This window comes from Rhineura floridana, chromosome 5 (assembly GCF_030035675.1).
Source record: "Rhineura floridana isolate rRhiFlo1 chromosome 5, rRhiFlo1.hap2, whole genome shotgun sequence".
NCBI classification, from domain to species: Eukaryota; Metazoa; Chordata; class Lepidosauria; order Squamata; family Rhineuridae; genus Rhineura; species Rhineura floridana.
In genome coordinates this window covers 165,311,473-165,323,663 of record NC_084484.1, presented here as the reverse complement: position 1 = coordinate 165,323,663, position 12,191 = coordinate 165,311,473, and the positions used below count along the sequence as shown (strand labels likewise).

Here is a 12,191-nt window from a genome sequence, read left to right as displayed (position 1 = left end):
CTGGACCCAGCCCTCAGTTCAATTTCAATAGCCATGAAGGGAAGGGATCAAGAGGGTATGTAGTTGGATGCACCTCTGCAATCACCCTGTCCACATCATCAGGCCTTGTGAACTGCAATTGACTCCACAAAGTCAGAGAAAACATAGCATTGGACACCTCAGCTGAACTGTAGCTAAAACAGTAGTGTCTAAATCACTGCAGAGTCAAGCGTCTTTCTTCTCAAAATGATGGGCCAAATGGTCACAGCAGGCTTCCGTTGCCTCCAGAGGCCAGTCCCCAACAGCAGGTGAGACCAGATTCCAGAAGAGTTCTGCTGATGGTTACTTGAGGATGTAGTAGAGGCAGCGAAGTAAGCCTTCGCTGCCCTTATTGCCACATGATGCAGTTATGCTTTCTAATTAGTGGTTGGTTGGCCTCATTGGTGCTTTAGCTGTCATCCAGCCTGTTTCATTGCACACAGCTTCCTAGAGTACTAAGGGGCATTGCCGGCTCCACAGCTCTGAAGAGGGCACTAAGGAGCGATTATGTCGATAATCCTCCGCATCTCACCATTCCACTGTGAGACAAGAGCCTCGACAGGAGCACCTGTTCTATCCACTGGAAAGTCCCCCAGAGCATTCAGGAATCCACCAGGATCCATAGGTCTCTGGGGGTGGACCATCTTAATTAGTCCTCCACCCTTGCAGAGTGGGATGTTTGCCGCGGTCCAAGCTTCAACAGGAAGTGGTGTGATCATGACAATGGAGTCACAGAGACCCTCCCTCCTATTTCCAGATCATCTCTCCACAAATGGAGCAAAGACCAAACCAAGGGTATGCCCTGCTCTGTGTGTTGGTCCGATGGCAACCTGAGACAGTCCCGTTGTTGCCATCAGAGCTTGGAAGTAACTCTTTATTTTTAACGAGTTACTTTTAATTCGTTACAATTTTAAATAACGAGTGTGTTATTCCATTACATTTGGCAAGTAACGGAACGAATAGTAATTTCCCTACTTTTCAGCTTCAACTTTAACGTTTCCACGTTAGGTTGGACGTTACTTGGGGGCGGGAACAAGGGGAAGTCAGCTCCTGGCTGTGATTGGTTAACACAAGACATGTGCCTCACACTGATTGGACCTCTGCGCAGACTGTCTCTTCCCTCGTGATCTGTGTTAGGAGGCACCATAGAAGAGATGAATAGGCAGGGGGAGCCTGCTAGCGTCTGACTCTGAGAGGAAAAAATGGACGCCGGAGGAAAAAGCCAGGGCAAGGAAGGCAGAATGGCGAAGAGCTGTGGAGGTGAGTGACGATGATTTGTGTGTGTGTGTGCCCCGGTGTGTGTGTTTTCGGCTGGAGTCTCTGGTTTTTTTTGGGGGGGGGGTTCCGGCTCTGGCTACCACCCCTTACTCTCTGGACTCTCCGCTTCAATTTTAAAAAAAAAGTTTCTAGGTGGTCTAATTCCCGAGATATACACCAAAACGCAACCCCCCCTGCACAACTTTTTTTTAAACAGATCATGCTCTAGCTACAACTCCCATCAGCCCAATCCAGTGGCCATGCTGGCTGGGGCTGATGGGAGTTGTAGTTTAAAGTAACTTTTCAAAGCTCTGGCTGCAACCCCGCCCTTTCATGATTGTGAGTAAAGTGCAGACTTGTGTTTGTGTTGTAAATCTCTCTCCCTCCAACCCTATTTTTAAAGAAATTAGGCAGGGTTTATCACAGTTTTTATTATGTAGGAAACTAATACTCATTTTTTAAAAAAATGAATGAAGTTTATTTATTTATTTTTATTATTTTATTTATATCCCACCCTTCCTCCCAGTAGGAGCCCAGGGCAGCAAACAAAAGCACTAAAAACACTTTAAAAATCATAAAAACAGACTTTAAAATATATTAAAACAAAACATCTTTAAAAACATTTTTAAAAGCTTTAAAAACATTTTTTTAAAGAAAAAATTAAAAAACATATTAAAAAGCAATTTCAACACAGATGCAGACTGGGATAAGCTCTCAACTTAAAGGACTTGTTAAAAGAACAAGTTCCTTATCACTTGAGGCTGCAGTTTTCCCTGGTTGAGTAAGCCCCATTGAATACATTGGGACTTGCTTCTGAGTAAACAAACATAGGATTGCACTATAGATATCTTTACAGGTTATATAAATAAACATATTTGATAGTCATGCTTATATAAATATTTTCATAGAATCATAGAATAGTAGAGTTGGAAGGGGCCTATAAGGCCATCAAGTCCAACCCCCTGCTCAATGCAGGAATCCAAATCAAAGCATTCCCGACAGATGGCTGTCCAGCTGCCTCTTGAATGCCTCCAGTGTTGGAGATCCCACTACCTCTCTAGTAATTAGTTCCATTGTTGTATAGCTCTAACAGTTAGGAAGCTTTTCCTGATGTCCAGTCGAAATCTGGCTTCTTGCAACTTGAGCCCATTATTCTGTGTCCTGCACTCTGGGATCATTGAGAAGAGATCCCAGCCCTCCTCTGTGTGGCAACCTTTCAAATACTTGAAGAGTGCTATCATATCTCCCCTCATTCTTCTCTTCTCCAGGTTAAATATGCCCAGTTCCTTCAGTCTCTCCTCATAGGGCATTGTTTCCAGTCCCCTGATCATCCTTGTTGCCCTCTTTTGAACCTGTTCCAGTTTGTCTGCATCCTTCTTGAAGTGCAGAGACCAGAACTGGACACAGCACTCAAGATGAAGCCTAACCAGTGCTGAATAGAGGGGAACTAATACTTCACATGATTTGGAAACTATACTTCTGTTAATGCAGCCTGATATAGCATTTGCCTTTTTTGCAGCCACATCACACTGTTGGCTCATATTCAGCTTGTGATCAGCAACAATTCCAAGATCCTTCTTGCATGTCGTACTGCTGAGCCAAGTATCCCCCATCTTATAACTGTGCATTTGGTTTCTTTTTCCTAAGTGTAGAACTTTTACTTCCACCCAGTTTTGTCATGCTGTGTCCCTATAAGTATCCAATTGCATACTATGGTTGTACAATACTTCCTTTACATTTTAAGTATGCCTTGGGGTAGTCATGGTTCTCCATTGTTTTCATCCTGAGGGGCAGATAGGCTGAGAAATGGTGAGTAGCCCATGGTCACCCACTACACTTTATAGCTTATTTTCATTTTGAAAAATTAATTAAAACAATTTACATGCAGGCAAAATTTATTAAGCGGATTCACACAATACGTTTAAAGCACATCCAACTCACATTTAAAGTGCATGACTTCCCCTAAAGAATTCTGGGAAGTGTCATTTCCCCCTCACAGTTATAGTTCTCACCACTCTTAACAAACTGCAGTTCCCATGATTCTGTGGTGGGATTCATGTGCTTCAAATGGGTGTTGAATGTGCTTTAAAGGAATGGTGTGGATCTGCCCTAGGTATGATGTTCATTCAAGAGTGAATTGAAAAGAACAATTTTAAAAGATACTTCTTACTCTTACTCATTTTTCAGACCTCTTTCTGAAGTAAAGGGTCAAATCTGTAAAAACATTTGGAGCAGCCACATTAAAAGATAAGGGCAGGGTATTCCAGGCAGGGGGTTGCCAACCCTGCTTGGATATGGATGTCTTTGCAGAAGAACCCTAGTCAAGGTTTACCAACAGCACAGTCCAAACTATATCTACTTAGAAGTCAGTCCTGTTGAGTTCTATGGGGCTTAATCCCTTAGTAAGTGTGTTTAGAATTGCAGCCTTCAGGAGCCTCCATCTTTACTCCCCAAAGCTCCCATCTAACATCTCCACAACACTAGGCTCCTTTGTCTCTGCTGTGGCCTTCTGGTGACTGCCCTAGCCTGAAGGCACTTAACCCTTCTTGCTGAAAGCAAGTAGGCTAGATTAAATGTTCCCTACCCAGGCTCATATATATAAAATATAAACGGCATTTTGTCAAAAGTATTTTTGTCTATATTTTATACCTCATCCTTGGTTTTCCAAGCTTGGCATGGAATGCTTCTCATACAGAATTAATTTGAAATGCTGCATATTTATTATCATAATCATCATATTCAAAATAAAAAATATATGTACCGCCTTCAAGTTGATTCCAACTTATGGTGACCCTATGAATAGGGTTTTCATGAGGCTGAGAGGCAGTGACTGGCTCAAGGTCACTCAGTGAGCTTCATGGCTATGTGGGGATTTGAACCCTAGTCTCATTTTGTTCTCACAACAACCCTGTGAGATAGTAGGTTAGACTGGCCCAGGCAGGGTTATTCAGTGAGCAAATAGGATCTCTTTTAATTGTGCTATCGACCTGCTTACTTCCACTCTGACTGGGGGATCTTGAAATGAAATGAAATATATTTATTAGTCAATAGACCTTCAAGTCGGAAAAGATACAAATATTAGTATAAAATACATAAGAACATCCCGTCAAAGGACATTAAAACTTATTTAAATAGATATTAATAAAATGTACTTAAACAGATTAAAATGATTAATTGATTAATCCGATCTGATTATCTCCTTAGATCGATATCTATACACAATAAAGTCGTATTAGGATAAAATTAAATTGTTTATAAGATGGGATAAAGCCTAGATTCCCAGCCTCTAATTTAAGGGTAGGGAATCTGGGGGATCTTACAGCATGGGGAAAAGATGGGGGCACATCACAGCTGAAGTTCACCCATATAGGAGCATTATCTCTTGTTTATTACAGAGACGCCTGTTGCAGGTTTTGCTGCTGAGAGCAGCAGTCAGTTAGTGCGGCCACTTGAGTCACAGCTTGTTGATCCTGAGGAGGCAAAACTAGAAAGTGAGGTTCAGAAAGGAGGCCCTGTGCACGAGGAGGAGGAGGGCATGAAGCAGTGCCAGTTGCCCACAGCCACATCTGCAGAACAGCAAGTACCATGGTTTGGCTTTGAGAAAGCTTGTACATTTGTGAGCCAGAGTGGGAAAAATGTTGTTGTACGATGCAATTACTGCCTTCCAAGGATCAAAAATCTGAGATCAGCTGTTTCCCCCTCATCCAATGTGAAGAAACCTTTTGAGGTAAGCCTTTGTCATGCTGGTCCTCAAAGAGTGTCCATTGTCTATTTATGTTTAAATTGTGAAGTTCCTCTTCCATTTTTTCTTGGATTCATGCTTTGTTCTTCTTCCTCAGAGGGCACACCCTGAGAAGCTGAGAGCAATTGAAGAAGCAATAAAGGCAAGGAGACGTGGCCTTCCTGAACCAATGCATGACACCCCTCCTCCCAAAATGCTGAAGCAGCAGCAGACAACCCTTGAGAGGTGGGGATCTGGCAGGGATCTGCTTCTGGCAGCCTGCGTACACCCTCGCTTCAAACTAGATCGGCTGGAATTGTGTCAGGCCACCACCCATACGAACAAGTAAGAACATTAGGGAAGCCCTTTGGGTGGATTACTTCAAGGGAAATGTTGTCTCAAGGGAGGCATCAGAGGGCTTAAGGTGGTAGGCAGGGGCTGGGCCTTTTCTTCCTGGGGCTCCTCATCACAACCTTGGGTTGCTGCAGGTAATCCTTAAGGGTCTGCTGTGCTGCCCCATGAGTGTGGTGACTTAGTCACCTTCCTACCTTCCATGTCATCATCCACAGGCTCAGGCTGGACCCTGAACCAGGGGACATGACAAGCATCAGGAAATGAAGAGCAGATGATGGTTTCCTAACATATATGTGTTAACATATCCTCTCTCTTTCTTAGATACACAATGGAAGCCTTGTTGAAAGCTGAAATAAAGATGGGTGTACTTAATGAGGACAGTGATCAGTCTTCGGATAAAGACCAGGAAGGAGATGACTTAGAAGATGACTTCTTTAACTTTCTGCCCCAGGGCAAGAAGTCAGCAGTGGACACTGCTGAGGAGGAACTGGTGAGGTACCTGAGGTCTCCCAGCAGGGAAGTGTCATCACTCCATGGCTTTCCACGTGTGCTGCGGTGTTTTTTGCAGCACAACACAGGCATGCCTTCAAACGCCGCAGTAGAACGCCTGTTCAGTACTGGTGGCAACGTAATGACTGTAAAAAGACATTCCTTGTCTGACATGCTCTTTGAGCATCTTGTTCTTTTGAGACATAACAGAAACATATTATAAAAGCATTTCAAGTGTAAAATTTGATTTCAAGAGTTGGGGTATCTTCATTGCTTGGGGGGATGTGAGATTCTGTTATGCCGTTATGTTAATCTTATGGATAATTTTTTTTATTCTACTACCCCCTGTGTGTGTGTGTTTATTTTTAATATTGTTTTAGGCTTCTTAGATGTGCAGCAGCCAAGGCCAGCACCTTGTAGGAGTTTTTTTAAAAAGTAACTGAAATGTAATTGTAGTGATTACTTTTGAGAAAAAGTAAAGTAATCAGTTACTTTCAGAGCAATTGCAATTGTAACAGTAATTACTACTTTTTTGGGCCAAGTAATTGTAACTGTAATTTATTACTTTTTAAAAGTAATCTTCCAAGCTCTGGTTGCCATGGGAGGCCAAGAAATCCCAAGCTGGTCCAGCAGCAGCCTCAGTATGAATGTTGAAGTCATCCAGGATTGTCGTCTGGGATTCCTGCAACACCACACTCAAAGCTACCCCAGCCAGCTTGGTCAGGGAGGCTGTTGGGCAGCTACATGGGCAGTACACCAAGAGCACCCTGAGTCTGTCGCTAAGGCCCGGTGTCAGATGCAGGCCCTCAAGTCCTGCTCCAAGGTGGAGAGGTTTCCCAGTGATGGAAAATGAACTCTGGTAAACCACAGCAATCCCGCCTTCCCAACCCTCTAGCCTTGATTCATGCTGTACCATGTGCTCGTTGGGGCAGATTTCGCCTGGCCATTTTCCCCAACCATGTCTCGGTGATACAAGCCAGATCGGCCCTCATCCACAATTCAATCATGAAAGAGTATGGTCTTATTATGTACCGACCTGGCATTTAGCAACGGCACCACCAGGCTATTGGGCACAGTGGAAGAGCACCCTACAGTACCATGGGTCTGTGGGGAGTCACATATAGGCAGGAGATGCAGGCATCTATTGGCCTGTCTACTCCCTATCTCCAGTGATGCCTATTTCTCCCCTCGATCACTGAGATACATGATGCCAACGTATCACGGCCCTGTGTACCCCCCCAAACACATGCTGCAAGCGGCTAACCACCATCAAAACAGCATTCAGTGCATCAAACACTCACAATACAGTGTCCTTCCAGCCAACCAACCAGTACACAACAAGAAGGTACAAGAACTTCAGGGGGGGAAGGTAGAGACTCAGACAGCCTACCACCCCTCCTCTCATCTAGGGTGCTGTACAATTCACCCACCCCCTACCTCTCACCTAGGGATATTGATTCCCTCTAGATTGGTAGCAATACTGGGGGCAAAATTCATTCACATTTCTTGCAAAAGAAAGAGAAAAAAGGAAACAACTTCCATAGCAATAACAGCATGCCACAAGAAACATAACATTAGAGTGTGGCACCCTCGGTGCAACCCTCTTTGGGGTTGCCCCTTTGGGGTTGACCCAATGGCATCAGCCCACCAAGCCATGCTGATTCACAATTTATGGCTCTTGGGAGCTGGTGCCCCACAGATCAGCTGACCAGCACCAGATATTACAAATCTGAGCCAGTTAGTCTCTGCTGCTGTCCAGCTCTCAGCAATCTCCCAGTCTCTGCAGGGATAATATAATATGTAGCAGTTTACCGCAGCTGAAAAGGCTCTCTTCCTTGTTGCCTCCTGAGTCTCCATAAGTAGAGCTGGACCTAAAAGCAGCACAAAGGCGGTGCAAGACACCAAGATCTGAGCCTGTCCTCCCTGTAAGAGAGAGAAGAGGGGTGGGCAAATATATGCGAGTGTGTGTTTAGGAGTGCAGTAACTTGAAATTTACCTCTCCTAGTCTAGTTGATCCCAATTGTGTGTGTGTGTTTCCCCTATTCTTTCCGTTTCTCTTAGTGTAACAGAGATCCACTTGTATCAAAAGAGCCACATCTCAACAAGAAGAAAGTGCCCTTGGTGATCCCCTCTTCTACTTTTGGGTCTCCCCCTCCCCCATATTACAGCAGTTTTCTGCTTCTTATAACACAGTTCCAGGCTTTTTAACAGCTTTCTGTTGCAATCCCTATTTATGTAGAAAAAATTCTGTGAAATTCTGCCAGGTGAAGTATGGATTTATGACTAGCCCTTTGTTTTTCCTGCTGATTGCTTACCTAAATAAATGAGCAAGATTTTTTATAGGTTTAACTCTGAACGAAGCATTGAACTCTTCCATCTGAAATTAAAATTGCATGATTTATGTACAGAATTTTTATGTCTATTGAATTGCAATGTCTGTTCACCAATGTGTCTGCCCCATAACAAAATGAAAAGTTGTGTAGCATTAAAAATGCACCACCTGTTTCTGACTGTAGACCATCTCTAACCTCTGCATCATTGGGAGCACTTCTAAAGTGATGCCCACCATATTTGCCATCCCTATACGTTTTTCAAGAAAGCTCAGTGACCCAGACTGCAGATTCCTTCTGCCTCCTGCTGATGGGATCATCCTCCACATCACCCCCACATTTTTCATACGGCAATCACTGAAAATGGCCTCTTGGAATGAAATGTATTGTGATGCATTTTTTGTGGTAAAAGCCTTAGCGTGATTGAATGAGCTACTTTGTAGTCATGAGCAAGCCTAATGGCTGGGAGAATGAAGCAGGTTGTGGTGGCTGGGGCTGTAATCCAAAACGTTTGGAGGGCACCAGGTTGGCAAAGGCTGTCTAAAGGTAAAAGAAAACTGTGAGAAAAGAAATGGAGAACTTCTGAAGGTCGAAAGGACAGAAGAGTCAAAGAAAAACAGGTTATGCAATGAGAGAGGTGGCTATTGAAAACCTCCCAGGACCTAAGCTTATGTCAGGCTATTTCCTGCTGGACAGGAAGAGAAAAGGGGATCAGTGGAAGTGCTGAAGAGTCAGGGTACCAAAAGTCAGGCTGACCAAAGGAAATGAGACAAGCTTGGTAGCAAATTGCTGAGCAGAGACCTGGGTGGGGTGAAAGTTGGAGGAAGGAGTAGCCAATTAGAAAGTGGGACTCAAGGGACATGCACAGCTGTGTGCAATTGGTAAGAAGTAAGTAGCCAGACAAGGAAGTTTTGCAGTGTGAGCTACCAGGGAGCCAAGAGGGGAAAACCTGTCAGGGTTCCTGAGCCTTTTGGTAGGGATGTATAAAAATTACCTGGGGTGGTGGGCTCTCCAACACTGGAGGCATTCAAGAGGCAGATGGACAGCCACCTGTCAGGTGTGGTTTAATTAGGATTCCTGCATTGAGTTGGGGGTTGGACTCAGTGGCCTTATAGGTAGGGTTGCCAGGTCCATGGCCTGAGACTGATCCTGTATTTTTAGGAGAAGAGAAAGTCAGCCAAGTGCAGGTGTTCTTGCGACTCTGTAATGGGAAAAACCACAAGGTGGAATTCTCCCTCCCCCCTGCACAACTTTTAAGGAGCTACCACATTATTCTACTGTTGCCTCTGCAAATGGCCTACTGCTGTTCAGGCCTTGGGAGAACTGGAGCTTTGAGCTGAGGCTCAAGAGGCAATCCTAACCCTAACCAAGAGGTCTTCTGTATCTTTAAAAGTTGTGCAGGGGGGAGGGAGAATTCCACCGTGTGGTTTTTCCCATTACAGAGTTGCAAGAACACCTGTACTTGGCTGACTTTCTTTTCTCCTAAAGATACAGGATCAGTCTCAGTCCAAGAACCTGGCAACTCTACTTATAGGTCCCTTCCAACTCTACTATATTATGAAAAGGGAGAATCCTGCCAAGTTTTAGCTTCCCAGGTAGCCATTGCATTAGGACTTATTTATTTATTATTTGATTTATATTCCTCCCAGCGGAAGCCCAGGGCGGCACTTGGCAATGCTACTTGGCAGTAGGACTTGGCAATGCTATGCCAATGCAGGAAGCGGTAGATTGGGGTGGGCTTCATGAAGTGATTTGAACCAACCAACCCATTCTATGGCAAGTGGCTTTTAGTCCCATCTGCTTTTATGTAGAGACCTTATCCTAGTTTGCGTCTGTGTTGGAATTGCTTTTTAATATGTTTTTTAAACTTTTTTTAAAAAACAATATTTTTTTAACCTTTTGTTTTATTTTTTAAGATTTCTTCAAAGCTTTTTAAAAAATGTTTTTAAAGATGTTTTGTTTTAATGTATTTTAAAGTCTGTTTTTATGATGTTTTAAAGTGTTTTTAGTGCTTTTGTTTGCCGCCTGCTCCTGCTGGGAGGAAGGGCAGGATATAAATCAAATAATAAATAAACATATAAGCTTGATAGGAAGAACAAATAATAACCCTGGACTTCTGCTGAATCCCTTACCTAAATGGAAAGTTAGTGGGTGGTGATTAACCTCCTTTTTTTAAAAAAAATTTTTGTTTATTTTCAGGGTATCATTACATAGTCAGCAAAATCTCATGACCATCTCCAACCTTGGTGTTATTTTTGGCCCCACACTGATGAGAGCCCAGGAGGAGACCGTGGCTGCAATGATGAACATCAAGTTTCAGAATATTGTGGTTGAGATTCTCATCGAGCATTATGACAAGGTAGAACACTGGAATATTATTAACCTTCCTGAAAGGCACAGGCTTTTCTTTTTTAAAAAATTAAATTCCAAAGGCGGATATTCCATATAACCCTGAACCCCACAATCTCTGTTTCATGGCTTCAGCCTCATGCATGCCTGAGAACTACAAGAATGCAGTTTGTGTCTTCCTAGGTTCTCATGTTAGTTTGTAGTAGCAGATTATTAAGATGGATAGATACCTTTTAGAAAGATTTTGTATACATCATCATCATTTATTTATTTCATTTGTTAGTCACCTAATAACAAGCAGTCTCTAGGTGACTTACAACAGATAAAAAGATACAGAAATTTAAAAAAAGAATCATAGATAAAAACACCTATAATCAATGAAATTTAAAGCTCTTCAATAAGGTAAGTCAAATGCAAACATACATAATAGCCAATAAAAACTTAGAAACCCACCAAATAACAAAAAGAATAATTGGGACAACACACATCAGGGGCCAAAGGACTGAGTGAAAAGAATGAGTGTCTTCCCCTCCCATTTCCCCTCAGTAAGTCCAGTTGTATTTGCCCATGTCATGATATTTCCAGATCCCCTCTTCTCCCCCACCTTGAAGGGCCTGTTGGCCATGTACCTCACTCACCTTCTTTGTGTGCTTGTTCTCCTGATGTGCCTGGCCACCACCACGGAATGCTGCAAGTCATCACACTGTTGTTTGCAGCGCTACCCGTCTGTGGCAAAGCAAACTGCAGTATGACACATTTTTATTATATATAATAATAATAATAAACTTTATTTCTACCCTGCCCTTTTTCCAATAGGACTCAGAGTGGCTTACAACTAAAAACAACACCATTAAAATATACAGAGTATATTATTAAAAAAGAATTAAACTATGAGAAAAATTAAAACCATAAAATACAGGTTAAATACAGCGGACAATTTAAAATAATAAAATCATATAATGTAATCACCAAACCTATGACACTTAATCCTGGTCGTTCTCTATCCCAAATGCCCGTTGAAATAAAACAGTCTTTACTTGTCGCCGGAAAGACGGCAAGGAGGGAGCTGATTGCACCTCACTTGGAAGGGAGTTCCACAGCCTAGGGGCGGCCACCGAAAAGGCCCTATCTCGTGTCAGCGTCATATGTGCTTGCGAAGGTGTGGGGAACACAAGAAGGGCCTCACCTGAAGATCTCAAATCCTGGATAGGTTCATGTAGGGAGATACGATCTGTCAAGTAATCTGGACCTGAGCCGTATAGGGCTTTGTAGGTCAAAACCAGCACTTTGAATTGTGACCGGAAACAAATTGGCAGCCAGTGGAGCTGTTGTAACAGGGGAGTTGTATGGTCCCTGTAACCAGCCCCGGTTAGCACTCTGGCTGCAGCTCTTTGTACCAATTTAAGTTTCCGAACGGTCTTCAAAGGCAGCCCCACGTAGAGCGCGTTACAGTAGTCTAAGCGGGATGTAACCAAGGCATGCATCACCCTAGTCAGATCAGGTAGCTCCAGGAACGGGCGCAGCTGGCACACCAGTTTGAATTGGGCAAATGCGCTCCTGGATACAGCAGCAATCTGGGCTTCCAAATTCAAAGCTGAGTCCAGGAGTACACCCAAACTGCGAACCTGAGACTTCAGGGGGAGTGCGACCCCATCCAGCACCGGTTGAATCCC

At 43.4% G+C, this 12,191-nt stretch overlaps 1 protein-coding gene across 2 annotated transcripts in view; it reads left to right on the top strand.

Annotated features, from left to right (window-relative positions):
* ARHGAP42 (Rho GTPase activating protein 42) overlaps positions 1–12,191 on the top strand; it is a 261,972-nt gene that overhangs the window by 229,856 nt on the left and 19,925 nt on the right. For both annotated transcript variants that reach the window (XM_061628763.1, XM_061628765.1), the window contains one exon: positions 10,369–10,528. In XM_061628763.1, the coding sequence (XP_061484747.1) occupies positions 10,369–10,528 (160 nt within the window). The remainder of the gene's footprint in view (positions 1–10,368; positions 10,529–12,191) is intronic.